Here is a 26,501-nt window from a genome sequence, read left to right as displayed (position 1 = left end):
GGGGACTGTGGGTGCCCCGGACAGTGTGGTCTCCTGGGTCCCTAGAGGTGTCTGAGACCCCATCCAGGCTGGAGGCCTGAGGGCAGGGCGGACCTCCACCCCTAGAGCCTGGTCAGGCGGGTGAGTGGGGGCAGGAGGGGTGGGCAGGCTCCTGACTCCCCTGTCCCGGGGTCCGCCTGGGCCTGGCTCCCACGGCGCTCAGGCTGTCTGGAGCTCATGCCCACTGAGCCGCCCGACTCCGGGTAGGACTAAGGCCCTCCTAGGCAGGGTCTGGAGCCCACCGTCAGGGAGGCTGCCTCCCCGGGGTGAGGCCGCCAGCAGGGACCGGCCCAGGGGGCTGGTGGTGGCCCAGGACCCAAAGCCAGGCAGGTGCGCTGGGCAGCCCGCCCTCCACAGCCCTAGGAGGTCGGTGAGGGGCTACTCCGGCCACTTCCTTGGGAGGCATCCCTGCCCGCGATGGCCTGGCATGTCTGTGAGCCTCTGAGACAGAGCTGGGGAGGGGCGGCTGGAGAGGTGCTGGGAGCCTGTCCATGAGCAGCCTGCTCTCAGCTCCGAGCCCAGCAGTCCTGGCCGCAGCGGCCGGGGTAGCAACTGCATCCAGCAGCGCCTGCCGAGAGGGAGGCCCCGGGTTTGCCCCGAGTCACGTGTCTCCAGGCACGCCTGCTCCCACCAGCCCAGGGCACACATACGCCAGGGCCCACGGTGTGTGCTGTGCCGCTGGGCGGGGACGGCTGGTGCGCTGGGGTCAGGACCGGGGGAGGGCTGCCACTGAGGGCCTGGCCGAGCCGAAGAGGCCAGCGGGAAGGCCAGGCGTGGGTGCCAGTGGCCTTCCCCTCACCCATGCTCTGCCACGGGCCGCACACAGCCTGGTGCAAACTGCCTGTGAACACCCTTAGGCCTCCACCAGTCCTGGGCCAAGTCGGGGGCTGGAGCGGGCCACACGGGGCCGCCAGGGCACAGGGCGTGAGACAGAACCAGTGCTTCTGAGGGGGCAGGACCACAGGCTGGGAGCCTAGTGGAGGGATCCACTTCTGAGAACCTTGGCAAGGCTCCCTGCCCTGCCAGCGGCAAGCTGGGACTGCGCTCCCGGTGGTCCAGTGCCCTGGCGAACCCCACAGGCCTCGCTGCCCACCCCCAGCGGGAGCCAGGCCCTCCAGGATGGGAGATGCGGTCAGTCGGGTACCCAGGCCCTGGAGGCCCCACAGGCAGGGAAGATGGGGGCTTGGGCTGAGAAGCTACGACATGCTCTAGAATAATACCTGTTCCGTACTCGTTTAGAGCAAATTTACAGCAAAGGGTAAAAAAGCAGAAAAAATACCCGCGGCAAGAAAAGCACCCGTGGGGCGGGGGGTTGCAGATGCCTTTCCGCGCACTTGGCAAGTGCCTCTCACTTGTGTCAGAGGCCTGGGGATGCAGCGGGCCTCAGCTGCAGGACACCAGTGTGTTCCCAGGCTCCGGGCCCCATTTGGTCCCTGTCAAGCTTCCCCCACCCCCCATCCTTGCCTGAGGTCCTGAGACCGCTGGGTCCAGAGGGCCCCCTGGGCCGGTTTGTGCACCATGACCCCCCAGAGCCGCCCCAACAAATGGTGCTGGGCGCAGGGACAAAGGGCTGGTATGAAAGACCCCTCGGGGGGGGGCGGGTGGGCCCGACACCCTGTGGATGGACTGGCGGTGATGGAGGAAGCGATTAGGCGTTGCCTGGGTCTGCCCTCCACCTCGCTCTCCCACGCTGTCCGGCGGCTCTGGAGGGGCCCTGGGTCATCTGTCAGCTCCGAGTGCCCAGGCAGAGCTGCGCGCCTCCTTCCAGACCAGCCCTGGCCCCGGGCTGGGGGCTGGGAACCCTGCTGCCCCTCCACCACCCTGGCTGAGCCCTAAGGCACTGGGGGGGCGACCCCTTCCCCACCACAACACGTGGGGGCAGCAGGGCCCAGCCCAGGCCTCCCAGGAGGTGTGGGGTTGGGGTGGGGCCTGCTTGGGGAGGTCTGAAACCCCAGCCAGGGCTCTCCTGACCCGTGAAGCAGGCTCCAGTCCCCCGCCGGCGCCTCTGTCCCCGTTGCTGGAGACCCAGGCTGGCAGCCCCGCGGGGCCGCTCCATGCCTGCCCTGTCCCCCGGCCCAGGGAGGTCAGTTCCCACAGGCCCAGCCCCTCCCCCACCCGGCCATGGCCAAGCCCTTTTGGGGGCCGCAGGCAGGGTGGTGGGGGACCGGCCTCCAGCGCTGTCGGCACCCCAGGGGGCAGAGCCGGGTTGGGGCCCCGGAGACCACAATGGGGTCAGCTCTGGGCTGGCGTGGATCCCTCTCTGCATGAGGGTGCCTTGGAAGCACCCGGGTCCTTGGGGTGCAAGAGCACCCGCCTCAGCGTGGCTGTGTGTGTCTGTGTATGCACGTGTGTCCATGTGTGTGTGTCCCTGTGTGCGTCTGTGCACGTGTCCTTGTGTGCACGTGTCTGTGCATGTCCATGTGCACGTGTGTCCCCGTGTGCATGTGTCCTTGTGTGTGTGTGTTCCTGTGTGCACGTGTCCCTGTGTGCATGTGTCTGTGTCCGTGTGCACGTGTCATTGTGTGTGCACGCATGTCTGTGTCCGTGTGCACATGTGTGTCCCAGTATGCGTGTGCACGTGTCCTTGTGTGCACGTATGTCTATGTGTGTGCACACGTGTCACGCATGTCTGTGTGTGTCCGTGTGCGCATGTGTCCCCGTGTGCACGTGCGTCTGCGTGCACGTGTCCTTGTGTGTGCATGTCTGTGCGTGTCCATGTGCACGTGTTCCCATGTGCGTGTGCACGTGTCTGTGTGTGCATGTGTCTGTCCCTGTGTGCACGTATGTCCGTGTCCATGTGCACGTGTGTCCCCACGTGGGTGTGTGTATGTGTCTGTGTCCGTTTGTGTCCTTGTGTGTGCACGCATGTCTGAGTCCGTGTGTGCATGTGTGTCCGTGTGCATGTGTCCGTGTGCACGTGTCCTGATGTGTACACGTATGTCTGTGCATGTCCATGTGCACACATGTCCCTGTGTGCGTGTGTGCACGTGTCTGTGTGTCCCTGTGTGTGTCCCTGTGTGTGTCCTTGTCTCTGTGTGTCCTTATGTGTGCACACATGTCTGTGTGTCCGTGTGTGCATGTGTCCGTGTGCGTGTGCACGTGTTGTGTGTGCATGTCTGTGTCCATGTACGCACGTGTGTTCTTGTGTCCAAGTGTGTTCCTGTGTGTGTGTGCACGTGTCCTTGTGTGCACGCATGTCCGTGTGTGCATGTGTCCCCATGTGCGTATGCACGTGTGTCCTTGTGTGTGCACACGTCTGTGTGTCCCTGTGTGTGTGCACCTGTGTCTGTGTGTGCATATGTCCATGTGTCAGGTGAGGACACGAGTCTGCAGGAGTAGAGATGCCCTCCGGTGCATGCACACACACATTCACACTCGGGGTGCAGAGGTGTGTCCCGGGCCTCCACTGTGGGGTGGGAGGAGCTGTGACGGGAGTGCTGCCTCTGCAGGCGGATGGGGAGGGGACGGGCACTGGGGACAATGAGAGGAAAGCACGTCTGGTGCCGCGGAAGATAAGCACGGGTCCGAGAAGCAGCCTGCATGACAGGGGCCTGACTGAGGGGCAGCCTGGCCAGCGTCGCCCCACCCGCCCCCCGCCTGGGACCAGGGTGGGTCTGAGCCCCGCCCTCAGGCTCTGGGCTGTGGTTGGGGTCCCTCCTCGCCCCCCTGGTGCCTTGATCCTCTCAAGCTGTCCCCTCCTCTCCCAGCCGCAGTCCCAACCCAGGTCCACTGTGTGGGGACAGCGGGCTGACAGCTCAGGCCGCCAGGATAAGACCCCACGTCCATTCACCTGGAGGCAGGCACCCACCCAGGCAGGCAGAGGGCTGTGAGCATGGCCCAGGTGGGTGGTGAAGCCCCCCGGCCCCTCACAGTGGACGGTCGCAGCCCCTGCCCCACTGGGGCCAGCACGCAGGTCTCAGACCGCCGGTGGGAGTGTGCTGGCTGCTCCCGCCCACCGGCTCTGTCCTTGCCTTCGCCAAGTCCAGCGACCGGCCGCCTGGGCCCTTAGGAGGGACAGCGCCAGTGAGGGCTGCCCGGGACCTGCTCCCAAGCCCGGGGCCCCAACGCAGGGAAGGGGCATCGCAGAGCTCACTGTTCCCAGGGGACAGGCAGGCATGGCCAGGACCCCCAGTGTCTCTGAGGCCAGGGCGGGTGGGCAGCCACAGGCCCCAGGTTCACTCAAATACAATCTGGGTCAGAGAATGCGGCGGGACTCAGGTCCTGGGGCAGTTCCCCACCCCTGGGGCCCCCTCAGTCTACCCTGGGCGGCAGGTCCTTGGGACCCCACCCAAGCAACTCCCGAGGCGGCACACAGCCCCTCCCGCAGCTCCCGGTTACTCCACCAGGCACTATGTGCCCCTAGGCCCCCCAGGACCCCACTGGGAGCACAGGAGACCCTTCCCTGAGCAACCCCTCTAGGCGACCCCTCCCAGCGGTCCCCCGGGCGGCCGTGCCCCTTCGCCGTCCCCAGGAGCCCGGGTGGCACCCCTTTCTCGGGGCTCCCCGGCACCCCCGTCGTCGCGGCAGGCGCGGGCAGTTCCCAGATGGGGGAGGGGTGCGGCCGTGAGAACCGCCGGCGGCGGGCGCGTGGGAAAGCGGGCGGAGGGGCGGCGCGGGGGGCGGGGCGCGCCTGGGAACGGCCCCCGCCCCCGCCGGCCTTTGAAAGGGCCACTCAGGGCGCCCGGCCCGGATTCAAAAGCAAACGGCCGCCCGCCCGCCCGCCCGCCCGCCTTCCCGCGCCGCCGGCGGGGCGAGGTGGGGCGGGGGACCACAGCCGCCCAGGGCCGTGTGGGAGGGGGTGGGCGCCAGCCGGCGGGAGAGGGGTGCGGGCTGGGGAAGTCCGGGAGGGGCCGCCCCCGTGTGCCCCCGCCACAGGCAAGTAGGGCTTGGCCCTCAGACAGTGGGGGGCGGCCTGTCACCCACAGACCAAGGAGGGGGCGCCCCAGAGTCTTCCTCCAAAGGATGGTGGTACTCCAGGAACTGTGCTGGGGACCTGGAAGACTTCCTCGAGGAGGTGGCATCTAAACTGAGGCTTGGCAGGCCTGGTGGACAGAGCACCTGCTCAGGTGCACCCACAGCTGGGGTGACATGTGGGATCCAGTGAGGTCAGCAAAGGCTGGCAGGAGCCAGGTAGCTGGGGGTCCCCGGTCCTTCCCTTCCTGCCCCTCCCAGGGCTACTGAGTCAGGCCAAGCCGGAGAGGACCCCTTTCCACCACCAACTGCTCTGCTCAGCCCAGCTCCTCCACTTCTCGGAGGGACCCCAACAGTGCACCTTCCCATGCCCACTGCCCACCTTCTCCTGAGGCTCCTCGTTCCGGGTTGGCTGTGGGCTCACCAAGACCCCTACCCACCCAGGTCAAGACCCCACCAGCCACCCTGGCTCCCTTGGAGACCTTCGGGGCCACCCTTGCCCCAGATGTGCCTCCAATGACTGGCCCTGCTCAGGGTGGTGGGTGGGCGGAGGGGCTGCCTGGGAGGGGGCAGGAAGGGGTCCCCTCCCCCCAACTACTCTGTGTGGCCAGGGAGGGAAAGGTGGCCAGGTAGGGTGGGGTGACGTGTGCCTTTCCTGGTGCCTGCCCACCCGCGGGTGCCCCCCGCACGGGCCATCTAGCCAAAGGCCACTGCCCTGTTAGCACATGGACGGGCTCGTGACCGCCCGGCAGGCCTCACTCTGTCACCCCGAGGACCCTCCCACACCCAACCAGGGCTGCACACTCCGAGGCCCCGAGCCTGTCCTGCCTGCTCCATCCAGGGCTGAGGGAACAGTGGCCAGGCCCCTGCGTCCATCCAGCCCTCTCTGGCACTAGCCCCAGCAGCAGAGGTGGGGGGGGGGTCCCCTGCAGGAGCAGCTGTGGGCAGCGAGTGGACACACAGGGTTGCTGGCGACGAGCCACCCCCTGCAGACCCCGAGGCCTGTGCTCACCGGCTCTGGCTCCTGAGCTGTGAAGTCTGGCCTCTGGGGGAGGGTGTCTCCTGCCCTCCCGCCAGCCTGGTCGCGGGGGACCCTCACACTGAGACGGGCCCTCTTCCACCCGCCCTGCTGCTCCGGCTGGGCCCGTGTGCCCCTCACCCTGAGGAAGGCAGGCCCTCAGGGCCCTGCCCTCCCTGTTTGTTTCTCTCGAGCTCACTGAGCGGTGGGTTTAGAGCTGGCCTTTGACGTGTGTGGGGTTCCCTGGTGGCTCAGGTGGTAAAGAATCTGCCTGAAATGCAGGAGACCTGGGTTCAGTCCCTGGGTGGGGAGGACCCCCTGGGGAAAGGCATGGCAACCCGCTCCAGTGTTCTTGCCTGGAGATTTCCACGGACAGAGGAGCCTGGTGGGCTGCAGTCTGTGGATCACAGAGTCAGTCACGACTAAGGGCCTGACACTCTGACACACCCGGCCAGGGGCTCCTGCTGGCTCCGTGGCTGGCTCAGGCAGTGACGTGGGCTGGGGGAGGGTGCAGAGGAACAGGAGCCCCCAGACTCTCGGGTACCCTCTTGCTGACCAAGGTGCCTTACTGACCCCGGGCCTGAGGATGGAGCCAAGGGTACCAGGCGGCTCCCAGAGGCCTGCCTGTCCTCTCCCACCCACACCGGCTCCCCTCAGGCCCACGTCACGCTGGCCTGGCGGGGGCCAGTGGTCATGGCTGGGGACCGTGTCCACCTCACGGGTCTGTGTACCAGGACCCGGGCACCCCAGGCACTGGGCCCTTCTGGGCTACACAGCTGTCCTCTGTCGGGTGAGGCCGTGCCCTCGGAGTGCCCACTTTGAGCGGGTCAGCCCTTTTAAACAGTGACCCTCTGGGGCTTTCCTGGTGGTCCAGTGGTTAGGAATCTGCCTTGCAAAGCAAGGGGAGTGAAAGGGTTAGTTGCTCAGTTGTGTCCAATTCTTTGCGACCAGATGGACTGCAGACTGCCAGGTTCCACTGTCCATGGAGTTCTCAAGGCAAGACACTGGAGCGGGCAGCCACTCCCTTTTCTAGGGGATGAACTTCCTGACCCAGGGACTGAACCCAGGTCTCCTGCATTGCAGGCGGACTGTTTACCATCTGGGCCTCCAGGGAAGCCCCAGACGTTCACTTTCAAAAAGGGCCGACCTGCTCAAAGCCGGAACTCCGAGGGCACAGTCATACCAGTCCAGCCCCTGGTCTGGGAAGATGCTGCGTGCCTCCGGACCGCGGAGCCCACGCAGCACAGCCACTGGAGCCTGCATCCCAGACACTGTGCTCCCCGAGTCAGACGTCTGAGGACCGTAGCTTAGGAGCAGGCCCTGCGCACGGCAGCGGGGACCCAGCGCGACGACAGCGAGACGTACAGCAGCGGGGACCCAGCGCGACGACAGCGAGACTCCCGTTTAGAGTGAGCACCTGTCAGCGTCCAGGAGGTGTATCCCGGGGGGACCCCAGACAGGGGGTAGGGGCCCCTCTCAGGAGCACATGGTCAGGACCGAAGTCCAGAGAGGAGCGGCCCCAGGACAAAGGGAGCCAGGAGGTGGGTGCTTGGAGGGCACCTCCAGTGAGCTGGGCCACGGTCCTCCCGGGCACTGAGCCGGGCCCCCGCCCCGGCCACTCCAGGGGCCTCTTCACATGTCTTGGACAACACGGGCCCCTGGGAGCCCTGTGGGAGGACGTGAGGTCCACGTGGAGCAGGTACGCTGACAGACAGCCGGCTGGCTGGCACCTGAGGCAGCCCACTTCAGTGCAGGGGTGTGGGCGTTGCTGTCATGCCAGCCATGGGGCCTTCATAAAGAAGTGGGCCACCAGGAGCGGGATCCCGGGCCATGGGGGTCCAGGTCCTCAGGTCCCCCAAGAGCCAAGTGCTGGGACCCAGGCTGGGCTCCAGTGGACCCGGGGCATTCCCGGAAGGGGAGCCACAGTGCTCCCCTGTAGGCTGTGGGGAGGCCTGGGGCGATCTGCGGGGCCCACCTGAGTGCCCCCTCGGGGGGCTGTGCTGAGCTTGCCAATGACCCTGCACCCTGGCTGGCATCCTGAGTCTGGGGGCACGCTGGGCCCGTCAGCCCCCCCGCCCTGGAGGCCTGTGACAGGCCCCTCCTGCGGCCTCGGGAGCCAGTGGCCCCAGGTCCCTGCCTGCACAGGGTGGGGCCCCTCCTCCTGCAGCCTTTGTGCCTGTGTGACCCCGGGGGCATGGAGTGTGGGAACGGGGCTGGGGGCCGAAGAGCACAAAGGCGGGGTGGGGGGGTGGGGGGTGGGGGGTGGGGTCAGGGCTGCCGCCTCTTCCTGTCTGTCCCCACGTCTGTTGCTGCCCCTCAGGACACAGGGAGGGTCTCCATGCCTGGGGACGGCTGGGCACCGGTGACCTGCTGGCCCCTGTGTCCAGACTCCAGGCCCCCGTCACTGTGGGCCTCCCAGGTGTGGTGCGGACGCTGGAGGCCACTCAGGCCCTGAGAGCCCTCGCTCAGCCGGCTCCCCACCAGACATCAGCCCGGGCAGCACCCTCCTCCCTCCCACGGCCTCTGCCCAGCTCCGGGCTCCTGGACCGTGAACCCACCCCGGAGGCCCCGCCCCGAGGCCCTGACCCTGGCTGCAGGCTCCTCCCCCAGCACCGCCCGCGAGGGCACCCTCTGCTGAGAGCACCCCCCTGAGGTGGGGTGACTGTCCTCCTAGAGGCCACTTCCGGGGCCAGCGTCACTGACCCCCAGGACACCCCTCATAGGGGCATAGCCCATTCCCCACCACAGAAGAGGGGGCTGCAGGGATGGTAAAACAGACGTTATGCCTGACCATGCCTGGGTTCCTGCTCTGGGACTTTTTTTAAGCTTAAATTTCTTTGATAAGATCCTTTCCCAGGGTAGACGGCACTGGGAACGTCCTCCTGGCGGACATTCCCGATGGACGGTCCCAGGCCCCAGTCACCAGCTCCGGGGGTCATGACCCTGCCCTGCTGGAGGGATCCAGCGCCCCTCGCCCTCTGGGACCTGGGGTGGGCGGGCTGCCCCCCCCACGGCCAGGGGCCGCCCCCGTGCGGCCAGGCCCACTGACCCCTCCAGCCTCACTCGCTCCCGCCGCATACCCTGATGTGCAGCCCCAAGAGCGGCCAGCGGGCTCTGGGAACGGTTCGTGTGTCCAGTGGGTTTTCCCTCTGGGAACAGCACCAAAATAGCAGAAGGAAGGAAAAGAAAATGGAAACTCAGCCTGGCGGCGGGAGCTCTCCAGGGAGGCGGCCAAGCTCTGGCCTGGGCAGGGGCGGTGGTGGCTCTGAGCCAGCGTCCAGGGAGCTCGGGCCCCGGGGGCACAGGATGGGACCCTGCTGGCCGAGAACCACACGGAGGTGCCCCCTCGGTCAGTCCTATGCGTGCAGCTCTCTGCTGGCCAGTGGCCAGTGCCCTCGGATGTTCACCTGGGCTCAGGGGCCAGGCAGGCCGGGGCTGTGGCCTCAGGCAGGGCAGGGTCCGCAGTCGCATGGAGCCAGTGGTCACTGTGCCTCGGGCCATCAACTCGGGGCGTCCACGCAGCCTGGGCTTCCCTGTCCACTTGGGGGAGGCCCTGAGGCCAGCCGGCTCAGGCACCGGGAGCGAGCTCAGACAGGGAGTGGGGAGGCCACTGAGCTGGGCCGGGAAGGGAAGTCATTCCCAGCCACCATGCTGGGCTGAGCTCCTGGGTGAGGCTGGGAGTCTCATGGCTAGGGGGCTCTTGGGGCGGGGGGAGGTGGGGTGTGTTACCTGAGGCGCCCTGCCCTGGGGCAGGCATTGCCTGTCAGCAGGGAGCATTCTCCACTCACGGGCACTGGGCGCTGCCGAGGACCGTGGTGGGAGCCGCTGGCGTGGCCCCCGACGCCCGCGTGGCCCCCGACGCCTGCGTGCTGACAGGCTGCATGCGGATTCAAGCACCCTAGCTCACAGGGGCCCTTCTTTGCGTGTGGCCGCGCCTGCCTCCTGGGGTCCCGGCACATGGCTGCGGCACCCCTGGACAGCGGTCTGCCACCGGGTGGGGGTCCTGCCCTGGGGTGCACTCAGCCCACCCTTCCTCAGCAGCTGAGCCCCACTGGAGGCTGCTGGACAGCCCTGGGCCTCAGAGGCTCCACAGGGGACCCCTCCCGACGAAGCCCCACCGGGTGCCGATACCCCGCCTCCCTCCTAGGCTACAGCCAACAACGGGCACACGGTCTCTGCCTGGTGCCCGCCCCCTGCCAGCAGCCCCGTGGCTGCCCTCCTCTGTCCTCACTGCCCGCTGACCACATGTGGGACACACACCTACCACACAGGGACGCTGCTGGCAGGACCCCAGCCAGGCAGGAAGCCCCTTTCCCCAGCGCCTACCCGGAGAGCCTGGTGCACCTGGCCCGCCCTCTAGACCAGCCTCCTGAGAGCCCAGACCCAAGAACTGCCCTGCCGACGGCCTGGGCCTCAGCCGCAAACCTGGGATCCGGGCCCCACCCTGCGGCGTGTCCTGGACCCTCTGCACCCACTTTCGCCCCCCCGGCTGCCGCCTCCGCTCACCTGGGCAGATGCTCCACTGACTGCAGGTCCCTCACCTCCCCACTCAGGGTGAGGACGCCCCGACTCTGTCCATCCACGGCAGCCGGGTCAGAGCCCGCGCCTCCCTGGGCCCTGCTGCCCCCAGGACTGTCTCCTGTCCCGGGGGCACTGGCTGCTCCCCCCACCAGGGTGCAGCTCTGCCCCCTTCCTTTGAACTGGCCCCACGCCACCCCTGGGGTGTCCTGCAGCCTGGCCCCTCCACGGGGCCCCCACTGGGGCAGGGAAGCGGTGCCGGGATGTGGCCTGGACTCTTCCTGCGAAGGGTAGCGACCACCCTCACAGATCTGAAGGCTCCACGGCTCCCTGGGGTGCCAGTGGGGTGTCCTCTCAGTGCCCCAACTCCATTTTCTCAAGACGACGCACCAGCACAGGTTGTGAAAAGCTGGTAAAAGTGCCTGCAGGCTCCCCCGACGCCCTGGGGTCTTTACCACACATGCACCTTCCCTCCTCCAGAGGAAGGGGTTGGGAGGAAATGCACAGATCGGGGTACTGCTCCGCCGAGCAGAAAACCAAGGCCCGGCCACACACAGGGTCTCACCAGTCACAGAGCCTGGGCCACACACACTGGCCCCTCGCCCAGCCTGGGGCCCGTGGCACCCACCTGGCAGCGGCTGAAGATGTCTGCGGGGGTGACACGCACGTTGAAATGCCTGAGGATGGCCTTCGCCTGCTGCTGGGCCTTGAGGGAGCAGTCCACTGCCAGGCAGCGCCCAGCCCCGACCTGGGCCCGGAGCTGCGGGCAGAAGCAGCCTTCGCGCGGGGTGGAAGCTAGGCCCCACCCCCCAGCTGAGGTGAGCCTGGAGCATCCAGTCTGCCCTGGGCAGGGGCAGGGGTGGGCAGCCTGGGCCAGCGGGTCCTCACCTTGTGGTATGGCAGCCCCGAGGTCAGGATGACCCTCCCCTCCTGCCTGGCAACCTGTGCAGGAGGAAAAGTCAGCAGGTGAGGCTGCAGGCCCACTCCCAGGGCCAGGCCCCTCTGCCCCAACCTTCGCCACCGTCCCCCCTGCCCCCACCCCCCCCTTCACTGCCTCTCCTGCATCTGAAAGTAACAGAAAGCGGGAGTATCGGTGACACAGTGGTGATCGACCCTTTGTGACCCCATGGGCTGCAGCCCACCGGGCTCCTCTGTCCCTGGAGTTCTGGTCCAGGCAAGAACACTGGAGTGGGCAGCCACTTCCTTCTCCAGGGGATCTTCCCCGCCTGGGGATCGGGTCCAGGCCTCCTGTGCTGCTGGCAGGCTCTTCACCGTCAGAGCCATCGGGCTCCTGCACCGAGCCTGGGCACCGCGCGCCGTGATAGATTTGGCCTTGAGACATGCGAACCGAACCGCCAACGAGGTTAAATTTAAAAAGCCATTTCTATAAACCCCAAAGAGATGAGACACACGAACCACAAATAGAGAAATACTCCAAATGCCACGAAGCCACAGTGAACTGACCTGGTGACTCTGGGGCTACAGACCGAACTGGAAGACACCCTGCAGTGACACCCGTTGGTGATAGGCACACCACCACGGCTGTTCTGAGACGTTTGTGGATTGTGACGTAAGCCAGACGGGTAATGCTGTGTGGTGGTAGGATTTTCCAGCTCAGAGAAAGGAGACCCGGGAGAAAGCTAAGCAGATCACACAAGAAACCCTAGATCTGAATGGAAAACTTCGGATGGGAGTTATATATATTTGATGGATGTTTCATTAGTCGCTCAGTCATGTCCAACTCTGTGCAACCCCATGGATTGCAGCCCGCCAGGGTCCTCTGTCCGGGGATTCTCCAGGCAAGAACACTGGGTGGGCGGCCATTCCCTTCTCCAGGGGATCTTCTCGGCTCCCTTAATAGGTGCTACATACACTTAGAGGCACTTCATCCCCAGCCCACCGCAAAGGCCTGGAAACGAGAGCCAGCCCTGCAGCTCTGAGCACCCTCATGCAGGCTGACTCCTAGACAGGGCTCGTGCTAAAAGGAACCGGGGAGCTTCGGAGGAGTAGCTGATTCTAGATCTGAGGAGCTGGAGCATCTCTTTAGATGAGACAGCAAAGAAGTTATCAGAGTCTACAAGGATCACGCCAAAGGGGCTCAGGATCCACCCTGCAAGCCACGAGGGGCGCAGTGCGCGTCAACGATGTGACAGCTGTGATGTGTCCAGCTTGCTTCCTTTTCGTGTGTTATCTTTGGAGAGTGTGAGGGGCCAGCTCACTAGCATGAGAGCTGAACACTGCAGCTCTGGGAAGGAAGCGCCAGGGAGAGTCATGACGTTGTATTTGGCAACAATTTCTTGGCTGTGGCACTGAAAGCAAAGACAACACAATTGAAAATAAATTGGACTTTGTGAAAGTTAGAACCCTTGTGCATCACAGGACACTGCCAAGAAAGCGAAAAACCACCCACAGAACGGGGAGAATATTTGCAAATATATATCTGCTCAGGGCTTAACATCTAGAATATATAAATAACTCCCACAACTCAATGGCAGGAAAAGCAGATAAACCAGTTAATATGTGGGCAAGGGACCTTGCCCTTCTTCTTCTCTGGAGAAAATACACTTCTCCAGAGAAGGCACACAAATGACCAGTATGCACACGTAAGGATGCTCAACATGAGTCATCAGGGAAATGTGATACACTGGGGATCACATCCGTTAGGGTGGTTTTTATTTTTAAAAAGGAAAATAAGTGTTGAGAATGTACAGAAGTCTGGAGCCTTACGCGTTGCTGGTGGGGATGTAAAGCGGTGCGGCTGCCACGGGACAGCGCTGCAGTGCCCCAAAAGATCAGACACAGCATCACCGTGCGGCCTAGTGATCTCCCGGCCAGGTACAGACCCACAGGAGCTGAGAGCAGAAGCGTGAACAGATGCTTGCTCATCACAGTGAACAGCAGGAGCATATTCACAATAGCCAGATGGAAGCAACCCAAGTGTCCATCAGCAGATCACACACACACACACACACACACACACACACACACACACACGCACGCACAATGGAACTTATTCAGATTTAAAAAGGAAGTGAGACCTGATACAGGCTACAGCATGGATGGCCTCCGAAGACATTCCGCTCAGTGAAACTAGCCAGACACAAGGGGGTAAATGCTGTATGATTCTCCTTAAGCGAGGTCCCTAGAGGGGCTAGATTCATAGAGGAAGAAGGTAAACAGCAGTTACCAGGGGCTGGGGGAGGGGTGAATGGAGAGCGACTATTTAATGCTGCAGAAGTTCAGTCTGAGCTGAAAGTTCGGGAAATAGATGGTGGCAATGCCACACACACTGCACACACTTAATGTCGCTGAGCTGTACACTTAGATATGGTTACGATGATCAATCTTCCGCTATATATATTTTACCACAATAAGAGAGAAAAAGCAATGAAGCAAGTGGTTACTTTGTAGTGGAAACAAAGACACATCTGTGTGATGAATAAAAACAGGATTGAAAACAAACACACATAACTGAGGTGAATATGAAGAAAGATCCAGACAAGAGGGCCGTCAAGAACAGAACCAAGAGCGACAGGACAGAGGCAGCTGTCCAACAGCAACGGCAAGAGCAGAGGGCTCTTCTCAGAGTCCTGTCAGGCCACAGTCACAGAGCCAGCAACACGCCCTTTCAGGAGAGAGAGTCACAGAGCCAGCAACACGCCCTTTCAGGAGAGAGAGTCACAGAGCCAGCAACACGCCCTTTCAGGAGAGAGAGTCACAGACCCAGCAACGCGCCCTTTCAGGAGAGAGAGGAAACCGAATTTTCAAGGAAAAGCGGCCCCAGTGAAAGGTCATAGCAAAGGAAATCCCTTCATAAAGAGCTCGCCTTTTCTCGGAGTGCCTGTGCATGTCCATACACCATGAATTCTAAGAGTCACTGAATACATAAAAGAAATGCAACGTCTAATTTGCAAAACTAAGAAAAACCACCATGTGTTAAAAATATTGGAAAATAACAGTAAGATGGAAAGCAGGTGAGAAAGCTAAAATGATCTGAAATCTTTGGATTAATTTTAACTTTACACGTTGTTAACTCAAATATACATGCTGAAATTTCCAGGCTAACCCCTAAAAGAACAGAAATAGGATTTGTAACTTTCAAATTAACAGAGGGAAAAATAGAAACAAGGGTGAAAAAGAGAAAAGAACAGAAGAACCAAAGGAGGAAAAAGAACAGAAACAGCAGGGGGGAGAGAAGAGATCAGTGTGTTCCAGCCAAACACAAACGAGCAGTTACAACGAATGCAAGCGGACAGAACGAACGGGCTGGAAAACAAAGACCGGCAGACCAGACCTTGTAAAACCAGAAACAATGCATCACAGGAGCAAAGGAAGGCTGAGGGCAGAAGGGCGAGACGCGGACGCGCAAGGCCCGCCCTGAGGGTGCTGGAGGGACGGCGTCCGTGGGACGGCGCCCGTGGCGGCTCGGCCAGACCTCAGGCGAGGCTGCTAGTGCAGCCAGAGGCTCATCTCGTAGGACATCTCGCCCAGCAGGGAGACATGAGAACTCTGGAGGCCGTGTGCACGTGCGACTAACAGCGACTTCCCAGCAGGCAACGCGAGTGCGGACGTGACCGCGAGGAGAACCTGAGAAGCCCCGTGTCCCCTGGAGACTTCGGCACAGCTCTCCTGCTCATTGGCAGAAGTGGCAGAAAAGCGACAAAACAAGATACAGAGGATCTGCGGAAATAGTGAGTGAGCTTGACCTACTGAGCCTGCCGAAGCAAGAGAGGGACGTGAACGTGGCTGGAAGAGGCTGTGGCCTCTTAAAGTCCACGTGGAACGTTTATAAAAAGCACCGTCTGCTTGGCTACAAAGCTAGTCCCCACAAACATCTAAATCGGCAGAATACAGACTACGATCCACTTAGGTTAGAAGCCGATTCGTAAAAGATGCCAAAGAGCTCTGAAACCCCCAGCTTTCTGAAACTGAAAAACAGCCTTTCAAATAAGTAATTTGAACGCAGATTCAAAACTCAAAACCTATTAGCACTAAAAAGTAATGAAAATACTACATATCAAAATGGATGGGATGCAGTGAAGATATTACTTCAAGAAAAAGTTACTGTCCTGAATGTTTACATCGTAAGATTTAAGAGGCTGAAAATTAAAGAGCTAAGCACTCCTCTTGGAAATAACCCCAAGTAAGCAAAAGGAAGGAAACTATAAAGATAAAAAGAGAAATTAATGAGATAAACACACACACAAAAATGCAACAGAAAGGATCAACAAAGCCAGATACCAGTTACTTGAAGGGACTCATCCAGGCGACGGGCACTGTGTGCGATCAGGAGACAGGCAAAGCACAAGAGACAGCAGCCAGAGTGAGGCTGATCGCGGCGAGGCCCGGCGAAGCTTCACGGGCAGCGAGACCTGCCTCGCCCCTGGAGCCCCGAGCGAAAGGGGCACACTCCAGAGGAAGGCATGGCTTGCCGACCGACTCAAGAAGATGCAGTCGGCTAAGCAGTCCTAAAACTATTAAATAAAAAGAATCAGAAACTCCTAGATTCCTCCGTCCAAAACACAAGGCTGAGGTGGCCTTGCAGGAACTCAGCCAGTGTCTGAGAGAAAAATCCAAATATCACTCAAAGTAGCAGAAAGCAGAGGAGGGAAAACTCCCCAGCTTGTTTATGAAGCAGAAGAGAAGATGGTGAGCAGGAGAAATCCTGTGTCAGAATGGTCCTGAAGACAGGTCCAGCCACGTGACACGCTGGCAGGCTGGGCGCAACTGGAATGCAAGGCTGGCTCCAAACTGAAAAGGCTCGTCACGTGCGCAGATCACAGGGACGATCTCAATGGCTGCAGAGGCAGCATCAGGGAGAACTCAGCTTCTTTCATGACGAGATGCGCAGCAGGCATGAAGCCTGCATCCTGCTGTGGGGGCTGGCAGCCGCCACACGTCACGGAGGAACAGCCCGTTAAGTCAGAACTGAGACAGCCGGCCACAGTTCCATCTGTTAACCCCACCAGGGAGGCCTCGACTGCTGTGAGAGGATATGGGACAGAAATGAGACCCGTAAAGACTGGGGAGGAAGGAATGAAACTATCCCTGTCTACAGATGGTCTGTCGGCAAAGGAGACCCCAAGAACCAACAGCCAACTCAGTAGAACTGAGGAGATTTCTGCGAGGTTTCCAAGGTAAGATCAATTCTCAAGCAACTAAGAGCTAAAGGTCCATGCAGTTCTGCGCATCAGCAGAAAATAGAGCAGCATCACGTGTTGCAGGCCGACTGCGCCAGCCCAGTGGGCCTTCCGAGGCCAGGGTCAGAACTGCGGCTTTCCGCCCGGGGCCCTTCACAGGGGCACAGGCAGCGAGCAAACACAAGAAAGGCTGCCTGGCTTCACCGAAACCCGGAGAAAGGTGAGCAAAAGTGCTGTGAGACGTGACTGCCTGCTGACGAGACTGGTGGAAAGGACAGTGAAGCGGCGACCTCGGCCGCTCACGGGACGGAGCCCTGGGCACGGTTCCCGGCCCACCAGCCAGCCCTGCGGGCTCTCCTGCAGGGCCTCCATGGGGAAGCCCATGGCCACGTTCTGAGGAGCAAGGCCACAAAAGGCCAGGGACACTAGTGACCCCTTTACCCGTGGAGACAGGTCCTCAGCGCCCTAAATCCACCAGGTCAGTGGCCCAGGTGCAGGACACTGGAGCCGCTCAGATGAGCCTCGGGGATGTGTGTCTGTCCTGGTGCCCCTGTCCGTCGGGCCCCTGGGACAGCGGGGCCAGCCAGAGGCACACTGAGGTTTGCTGCAAGGAACTGGCCGCAGACGTTAGGGGAGGGTGGGGCCATCAGGCAGACCCTGAGCGGAGCGGCGGCCGCCCAGGTCGACCTGCTCCCACTCAGGCTCCCAGCAGGCAGGTGGCTGCTCAGCAAGACTGCGTGCTCCTCAGCTCCTGCCCGGGGAAGCCATCCATCACTGAACTTTGGCCTCTGCCTGCATCTGCTGGGGCTGCGAACCTCCCCAGTCGTCACGCCCGGTTCCTCTTCGCTGGCCGGATGGCTCTCTGCTCGGCGGACTCTACCGCCTCACTCACACTTGACCCCAAGCAGCAGGAGGGCTGGGAGGCACCTTAGTGCAGCCTGGCCGATCCTTGGCCGGTACCCAGGCTCATCCTTGAAAGGTCTGCTCCCTGCAAGCGCAGACACAGTCCCCGAGCTTCTGCTGCGGGGGCGGGAGCCTCCTCCCTTCCCTCGCCAGCAGTGCTGGCTTTCTTTAAAAGCATGTTGATAAGTGCTAAGGGAGCCGCTGCTCCTTACCCCTCGTCCAAGGTAAGGAGCAGCGGCTGCGCTTTGCTGAAGCCGCCGTGAAGAGATACCCCATGCCCAAGGTAGGAGAAACCCAAGTAAGATGGTAGGTGTTGCAAGAGAGCATCAGAGGGCAGACACACTGAAACCACACTCACAGAAATCTAGTCAATCTAATTACACTAGGACCACAGCCTCGTCTAACCCAATGAAACTAAGCCATGCCAGCGGGGAAACCCAAGACGGGTGGGTCATGGTGGAGAGGTCTGACAGAATGTGGTCCACTGGAGAAGGGATGGCAAACCACTTCAGTATTCTTGCCTTGAGAACCCCATGCTGCTGCTGCTAAGTCACTTCAGTCGGGTCCGACTCTGTGCAACCCCATAGAGAGCAGCCCACCAGGCTCTCCCGTCCCTGGGACTCTCCAGGCAAGAACTCCGGAGTGGGTTGCCATTTCCTTCTCCAATGCAGGAAAGTAAAAAGTGAAAGTGAAGTCGCTCAGTCGTGTCCAACCCTCAGCGACTCCATGGACTGCAGCCTTCCAGGCTCCTCCGTCCATGGGATTTTCCAGGCAAGAGTACTGGAGTGGGGTGCCATTGCCTTCTCTGGAGAACCCCATGTACAGTATGAAAAGGCAAAATGATAGGATACTGAAAGAGGAACTCCCCAGGTCAGTAGGTGCCCAACACGCTACTGGAGATCAGAGGAGAAATAACTCCAGAAAGAGTGAAAGGATGGAGCCAAAGCAAAAACAATACCCAGCTGTGGATGTGACTGGTGATAGAAGCAAGGTCCGATGCTGTAAAGAGCAATATTGCATAGGAACCTGGAATGTCAGGTCATGAATCAAGGCAAATTGGAAGTGGTCAAACAGGAGATGGCAAGAGTGAATGTCGACATTCTAGGAACCAGCAAACTAAAATGGACTGGAATGGGTGGATTTAACTCAGATGACCATTATATCTACTACTACGGGCAGGAATCCCTCAGAAGAAATGGAGTAGCCATCATGGGCAACAGAAGAGTCCGAAATGCAGTACCTGGATGCAATCTCAAAAATGACAGAATGATCTCTGTTCGTTTCCAAGGCAAACCGTTCAATATCATGGTAATCCAAGCCTATGCCCCAACCAGTAATGCTCAAGAAGCTGAAGTTGAACGGTTCTATGAAGACCTACAAGACTTTTTAGAACTAACACCCCCAAAAGATGTCTTTTTCATTATAGGGGACTGGAATGCAAAAGTAGGAAGTCAAGAAACACCTGGAGTAACAGGCAAATTTGGACTTGGAATGCGGAATGAAGCAGGGAAAAGACTAATAGAGTTTTGCCAAGAAAATGCACTGGTCATAGCAAACACCCTCTTCCAACAACACAAGAGAAGACTCTACACATGGACATCACCAGATGGTCAACACCGAAATCAGATTGATTATGTTCTTTGCAGCCAAAGATGGAGAAGCTCTATACAGTCAACAAAAACAAGACCAGGAGCTGACTGTGGCTCAGATCATGAACTCCTTATTACCAAATTCAGACTTAAACTGAAGAAAGTAGGGAAAACCACTAGACCATTCAGGTATGACCTAAATCGAATCCCTTATGATTATACAGTGGAAGTGAGAAATAGATTTAAGGGACTAGATCTGATAGACAGAGTGCCTGATGAACTATGGACAGAGGTTTGTGACATTGTACAGGAGACAGGGATCAAGACCATCCCCATGGAAAAGAAATGCAAAATAGCAAAATGGCTGTCTGGGGGAGGCCTTACAAATAGCTGTGAAAAGAAGAGAAGCGAAAAGCAAAGGAGAAAAGGAAAGATATAAGCGTCTGAACGCAGAGTTCCAAAGAATAGCAAGAAGAGATAAGAAAGCCTTCCTCAGTGATCAATGCAAAGAAATAGAGGAAAACAATAGAATGGGAAAGACTAGAGATCTCTTCAAGAAAATTAGAGATACCAAGGGAATATTTCATGCAAAGATGGGCTCGATAAAGGACAGAAATGGTATGGACCTAACAGAAGCAGAAGATATTAAGAAGAGGTGACAAGAATACACGGAAGAACTGTACAAAAAAGATCTTCACGACCAAGATAATCAAGATGGTGTGGTCACTCACCTAGAGCCAGACATCCTGGAATGTGAAGTCAAGTGGGCCTTAGAAAGCATCACTACAAACAAAGCTAGTTAGTGGAGGTGATGGAATTCCAGTTGAGCTGTTTCAAATCCTGAAAGATGATGCTGTGAAAGTGCTGCACTCAATATGCCAGCAAATTTGGAAAACTCAGCAGTGGCCACAGGACTGGAAAAGGTCAGTTTTCATTCCAATCCCAAAGAAAGGCAATGCCAAAGAATGCTCAAACTACCACACAATTGCACTCATCTCACATGCTAGTAATGCTCAAAATTCTCCAAGCCAGGCTTCAGCAATATGTGAACCGTGAACTTCCTGATGTTCAAGCTGGTTTTAGAAAAGGCAGAGGAACCAGATATCAAATTGCCAACATCCGCTGGATCATCAAAAAAGCAAGAGAGTTCCAGAAAAACATCTATTTCTGCTTTATTGCCTATGCCAAAACCTTTGACTGTGTGGATCACAATAAACTATGGAAAATTCTGAAAGAGATGGGAATACCCGACCACCTGACCTGCCTCTTGAGAAATCTGTATGCAGGTCAGGAAGCAACAATTAGAACTGGACATGGAACAACAGACTGTTTCCAAATAGGAAAAGGAGTACGTCAAGGCTGTATATTGTCACCCTGCTTATTTAACTTCTATGCAGAGTACATCATGAGAAACACTGGGCTAGAAGAAACACAAGCTGGAATCAAGATTGCCGGGAGAAATATCAATAACCTCAGATATGCAGATGACACCACCCTTATGGCAGAAAGTGAAGAGGAACTAAAAAGCCTCTTGATGAAAGTGAAAGAGGAGAGTGAAAAAGTTGGCTTAAAGCTCAACATTCAGAAAACGAAGATCATGGCATCCGGTCCCATCAGTTCATGGGAAATAGATGGGGAAACAGTGGAAACAGTGTCAGACTTTATTTTGGGGGCTCCAAAATCACTGCAGATGGTGACTGCAGCCATGAAATTAAAAGACGCTTACTCCTTGGAAGAAAAGTTATGACCAACCTACACAGTATATTCAAAAACAGAGACATTACTTTGCCAACTAAGGTCCGTCTAGTCAAGGCTATGGTTTTGCCTGTGGTCATGTATGGATGTGAGAGTTGGACTGTGAAGAAAGCTGAGTGCCGAAGAATTGAGGCTTTTGAACTATGATGTTGGAGAAGACTCTTGAGAGTCCCTTGGACTGCAAGGAGATCCAACCAGTCCATCCTAAAGGAGATCAGTCCTGGGTGTTCTTTGGAAGGAATGATGCTAAAGCTGAAACTCCAGTACTTTGGCCACCTCATGCGAAAAGTTGACTCATTGGAAAAAGACTCTGATGCTGGGAGGGATTGGGGGCAGGAGGAGAAGGGGACGACCGAGGATGAGATGGCTGGATGGCATCACGGACTCGATGGACGTGAGTTTGAGTGAACTCCGGGAGTTGGTGATGGACAGGGAGGCCTGGTGTGCTGCGATTCATGGGGTCGCAGCATTAGACATGACTGAGCGACTGAACTGAACTGAACTGAAGTGTTAACGGAGCTCATCACAGAAAACAAAACCCACAGGGTAACCCTGCTGAACAACACAGCCAGGTCACCTCCTTGGGAGTCTGCACAGGAAGTGCGTGGTTGGGAAAGAGCCACAGAAGAGAGGACATCCAGGGGCGTGGTGGGCCGCTGGCTAGAGACAGTCTCTCCAGGAAATGCCAGAGGGCTCCACCTGCGCGAGAGAGCGCCACAGGTGCGAGAAAGGCGGGCACATCGCCCCGCTGTCCAGAACGCTTCGTGAGTGACACACGCAGGTGACAGCATCACCCCCCACCCACCCACGGCAGGGCAGGCATGAGGACAGGCCCTGGGAACTCCAAGCACAAGGCCGAGGGGACAAACGGGCAGAGTCAGTCCGTATCCACAGGGGCTGGAGCTACAGCCGTGTTCCCAGGAAGAAGCCCCTCACCTGCCACACCCCTCGGGAGGGCACGCGGCCTGCGGCCTCAAGACTGCGATGTTCCAGGTTCTGAGGTCCAATCCCCTGGCTCTAGTCCAGGTCTGGGACTCTGCCCCTCCTGCGGCCCTGCTGCGTCTGAGGCGCCTGTTACAGCAGCACCGACTCTGGGCTCCCGTATCCACTGGTTCGTCTCTGTGGCTGCAGCCACTTAAGCGTGAACTCAAGCCGAGTTCTGCGGGGATGGGCGTGGCCAGGCTCTGGGGTGCCCTGTGCTCTCTGCCCCGTGACTGCTGACGTCTCGTCTGGGGTCCTCAGGAAGCCAGGCTGGCCTTCTCATCTCAGCCTCTGTAAGCTAGAAACAACCCCCAGCAGGAGGACTGAAGGGTTTCCGACAGGGACAGCGGCCAGAGCCACTCTTAACACGATCACGCCTCCTTCCCTGGGAGCCAGGACCAGGCCTCCGGAAGAGCTGGCTGTGAGGGGCCAGGGCTGAGGAAGGTGGACAGCCTCTCATGGACGTGGGGGCCGGCTCGGGAGGCAGACGGCTCTCTCCTGGCTCAGCCCTACCTCTGCAGCCCCTCTGTTCTTCCGGCCCCAGCTTCCTCGTTAGCAGGGGTGGGAAGGCTGCCGAAACATCCAGCGGGCTGTGCAGTGTTCAGGGAAGGGCCGCCTGCCAAGCTCAGACCCCACTCCCCCCACCATGCCCTCCCCACCCCATGCCCCAGTCACCCGCTTGCTCAGCCTGGGGACCCTTCCCAGAAGAAGGTGTCCAAACGCATAAGAGAAACCACACGTAACTACGCAATGTCCACCTGGCCGCCTCGGTACTCTTTCGTGGCTGCGCAAGTCACAACAGCCTGAGTGCCCATCACTGCCCGGCGGATGGATCCACTGCAGTCCATCCGATGGAATGTTATTTGGTTGTAAAAAGGCCTGACGCTCTGACAGATGCTACAACGCAGACGAGCCTGGGAAACACCACGTTCGTGAAAGCAGCCAGGACCAAGAGGCCACGAGCAACAAGTCCCCTGGCACGCAACATCCGGAGCAGCCAGAACTCAGGCTGCAGGGCCGGGGGCGGAGCCTGGCCTGGAGGGGGCGGAGCCTGGTCAGGGGCGGAGCCTGGCCGGGACGGGGCGGAGCCTGGAGGGGGCCGCTTCACTGCGGGCGGGGGAATGAACAGGGCCTAGAACCCACAGTGGAGATAGCTGCGCAAAGCACACAGTGAACTGTGGGGAGAGGGGACTGCATCTCAGCGAACCCCGTAAAGAGCGTTCACCGGTCACGTCCTCACTCCTGCGCGCACCAGCCCACCCCCCCACAGGAGCCTGTAGACCGCAGGCCCGGACAGCAACAAACCAACCCGGCAACCGGGGGAGCCCTGCCCCACCTCAGGGTGGGGGGCACGTAGCTGGGGCGCTGCTTCCGCCACGAACATGCCCGCACCCCCGGGCCCGCTCACCTCGGCGGCCTGCCGGTGGTCCTCACCAGAGTGCAGCACCCGCACGTCGACACCCAGGCAGCGGAGGGTCCGCCCTAGCCCCCCCAGCATGTTGTCACACACCACGCGGAAGGCCCGGGCTGGGACCTCGGGGGCCTCGGCCTCAGGCGAGTGCTCCTGCAATACAGCCTGGCTCAGCAGCCCACCCCCCATGTGGGCAAGGGGCAGGGGGCAGGCGGGGAGGGAGGGCTCCCAGGGCGCTCAGCTCCTGTGAGCCATGTCAGAAAAGCAGGGAAGCCAGGAACACAACCCTAGACCCCGCCCCAGGACCTCAGGGGGCTGGCACATGTCTCCTGGGGGTGGGGTGCACACTGGAGTGTGCCAGGGTCTCGGGGACACACAGGGACATAGCCAGAGGCTGCCCTGGATGTTGGCGGGGGGCATGCCAGGCTGGGGATCCCCCCTCTCGTAGGACCCTAACCCCCTGCTTCCCTTCCTTTGGGGCAGAGGGTCCAGTGTGGATGGACACAAGCCCCCAGATGGCTCTCCCCAACCCCTACTCCGGGTCTCCAGCCCTGTGAGGTCCCAGTCTTAAGGAGAGCGGTTCTTCCCATGAGAATCCTGATAAAGGGCCTAGGGGGCTTCACCTACTTGCCAGGGGGAGGCCAAGGCCTTCTGTGGGGGTGGCTCCCAAGTCCCGCGTCTCTTGCTGCGTCCCAGCCCCAGGCTCCAGGGCAGGGCCCCTGGCAGGTGGAAGCGGGCAGGCTCTCTGCACAGCGCCCAGAACACCTCCAGCAGGCAGTAGGCATCCGCAGCTAGGGTGGGCAAGGTCAGCCTCAGCCTCCAGTGTGGGGCATGTGGGGTCGCGGGGCAGGAGAGGGGGTGCCCACCTGCATAGACCAGCTGCCCCTCTCCCAGTGGCCGCCGGTCCCAGTTGGAGAGCTGCTGTGTCTTGTCCAGGGGCTTGCCCAGCACCTGCTGCACCAAAAGGCTGAGGCCCCGTGGCCCTGCAGCCCCGTCCACAGCCGGGGCTGGCCTGTCTGCCACCCGCAGCTGCAAGACAGCACCCCTAGGGGTAAGGCGCTTGACCTGGGGGGCGGACAGCACCACACACAGCCGGCTGCCCCACGGGGGCCCCTGGACAGGCCCTGTGCCCGCCATGATGGACAGTGCCCTGAGAGGGGGTGCCGGAGGCCCAGGCAGGCTGTCTCGGGGTCTCAGGGCCTGAGGGCCGGGGTCACCCGCCCACCGGTCAGCTCTGGGGCCCACATCTTAACCCCCAGGGGTGTGCTGAGAATCCTGGAGGCAGGGGCATAGCCAGGCTCACCCTGGGGAGTGTGGGGATGTGTGGCAACACTCTCTCCTGGGGGACCCTGTACTCTGGGTCCCTGGTGACCTGGGGCCAGGGATCAGGGCTGGGGCCAGGCAGGAACCAGTCCTCAGTGAGACCGCTGCCGGGCGCCGCTGTGTGGGCAGCTCCGCAGAGCAGGGAGCCCCCAGCACACCCCCAGTGCTGACCTGTCTGTGCACCTGTAGCAGGTCCAGGCCGCCCTGCAGCTGCTGCCCGGCCTGCGCCAGGGCTGGGTAGGACGCACCCAGGCTCCGCAGGTCCCCCGCCATCCCGTAACCTGCAGTTGGGGGATGCCGCTGTGACGGGGGCCAAGGGAGAGGCCAGTCCCCCAGGTCCCGCAGGGCTGGGGCGAGGGCGGGTGCTACTCACCCAGCTTGGTGATGGAGGGATCTGAGAGCAGCCGAGACACCAGCTGGGAGAAGGCGCGGGGTGCCTGCCCTCCCGCAGGATTCGAGAGCTGGGGCAAGTCCAGCAGGAACACACGGCCCTCCACGGCCACCTGCATGAGCGAAACCCGGGGCCGGCCGCCTGCGCCGAAAGACGGTCTCCACTCCAGGTCCACACCGACCACCTGGCCTGGCTGCAGACAGAGGGGCTGGTTGGAGCGGCGAGGCGAGCGCTGCAGTCCAGGGGAGGCGGCCTCGGTGGGGAGGGCTTGCCCAGCTGTGCATGCCAGTGTGGCTGGAGCCCCCGGAGGTCATGGTGAGCAGCCCCTGACGCCAGCCACCCTAGGGGCTGGGCACACACCTGCAGGAGCGTGTCCTCGTGCCTGGCCAGCTCCTCCCAGGAGGCCAGGAAGTGGATGTCCTCCCTGGCAATGGGCAGCCGGTAGCAGTCATCCCGCCTGTCCTCTGAAGATGCCTTGTCGGTCCTGGGGAGGAGCAGAGCTGCAGAGCCCCTGGTGCCCCCCTGGACATCCCCAGCTGGCTGCAGGGCCAGGGGAGCCCTCAAGGCCAGTATGTGCCCGGGGCCTTCGGGGTCTGCTTCCCACGCCTCTGCCCTCGCACCCTGGGAACGGCCAGGTCCCCAGGCCCCTCCGGGTTCTCTCCGGGGGCTATGTGGCCCGGCTGAGGCACCCGGCCGCTGGGTCTTTGCTAGAGCCTGAGGAGGGGCAGGACCTGCCTGTGTCTGCAGGCCGCTCACGTGCCCTGCGCCCCTCCGCGGCCCTCCCTACTTCTCACTGCCAGCCTCCAGTCACTTTCCGAGGGTCGGGGCCCAAGGGCGTGTCCTCCTCCTGGTCCCCCTCCCCCAGAGCCTGGGGGATGCTCACCTCTCCTGGAGCCTGAGTTGGCTCATTTCCGCCACTACTGTGGCTGGGAGTCGCTCCTCAGGCAACGAGAGGTCCAGGGCACACTGGGCGACTGCGGCCACATCTTCCTGAGAGGCCAGCAGCCGCAGCAGCTGCCCCTGCAGGCACTCGTCCTGCCCCACCAGGCCCTGGGGGACGGGGTGCAGGCTGCTCCACGGGGCTGGCCCCGAGGGACGGGCCCATCCTGTCAGCCCCCAGCCCAAGAGCACCCCTCAGACTGGCCCCGACCGCCCCTCAGACCCGGCCCCGACCGCCCCTCACGCCTGGTCCCCACCTCCCCTCACGCCTGGTCCCGACCTCCCCTCTCAGGCCCTGAGACCCTTCATAAAGAGGAGGCTTTCCTCTGGAGACCAGCGGTCCCCGTGGCTGAGGCTCATGGTGGCCGAGCTGGCTTGGGCCAGCGCCGCCTCCCAGGGCACCCTCTCCTTGGCCCTCGTCTCCGCCCGCATCTCCCCTGCACACCTGCTCACCGCCCCCCCAGCCTTGGCACCACTGTGCTGGGGGAGGAGAGGCCGCAGGGCCTCCACTTGTCTTCAGGGAGGCAGGGGCCGTGAGGGCTCATGAGGCCACGTGTCCTGTCTGTCTGTCCATCTGTCTGAA

The 26,501-nt window shown here is 60.8% G+C and overlaps 1 protein-coding gene across 14 annotated transcripts in view; it reads right to left on the bottom strand.

Annotated features, from left to right (window-relative positions):
• EXD3 (exonuclease 3'-5' domain containing 3) overlaps positions 1-26,501 on the bottom strand; it is a 73,724-nt gene that overhangs the window by 4,167 nt on the left and 43,056 nt on the right. For 9 of the 14 annotated variants that reach the window (XM_069579599.1, XM_069579611.1, XM_069579603.1 and 6 more), the window contains 9 exons: positions 25,863-26,029; positions 25,340-25,463; positions 24,962-25,172; positions 24,760-24,869; positions 24,132-24,294; positions 23,893-24,056; positions 23,263-23,418; positions 11,375-11,428; positions 11,115-11,246 (listed from right to left, as the gene is read on the bottom strand). In XM_069579599.1, the coding sequence (XP_069435700.1) occupies positions 11,115-11,246; positions 11,375-11,428; positions 23,263-23,418; positions 23,893-24,056; positions 24,132-24,294; positions 24,760-24,869; positions 24,962-25,172; positions 25,340-25,463; positions 25,863-26,029 (1,281 nt within the window). Of the gene's footprint in view, positions 1-11,114; positions 11,247-11,374; positions 11,429-11,950; positions 12,796-21,809; positions 22,153-22,612; positions 22,769-23,262; positions 23,419-23,892; positions 24,057-24,131; positions 24,295-24,759; positions 24,870-24,961; positions 25,173-25,339; positions 25,464-25,862; positions 26,030-26,501 lie in introns of those variants that run through there. The other 5 variants (XM_069579607.1, XM_069579608.1, XR_011255016.1 and 2 more) reach the window with 4 other exon arrangements.

This window comes from Ovis canadensis, chromosome 3 (genome assembly GCF_042477335.2).
Source record: "Ovis canadensis isolate MfBH-ARS-UI-01 breed Bighorn chromosome 3, ARS-UI_OviCan_v2, whole genome shotgun sequence".
Lineage (NCBI taxonomy): Eukaryota > Metazoa > Chordata > Mammalia > Artiodactyla > Bovidae > Ovis > Ovis canadensis.
This window is presented reverse-complemented; position numbering and strand designations above follow the sequence as displayed.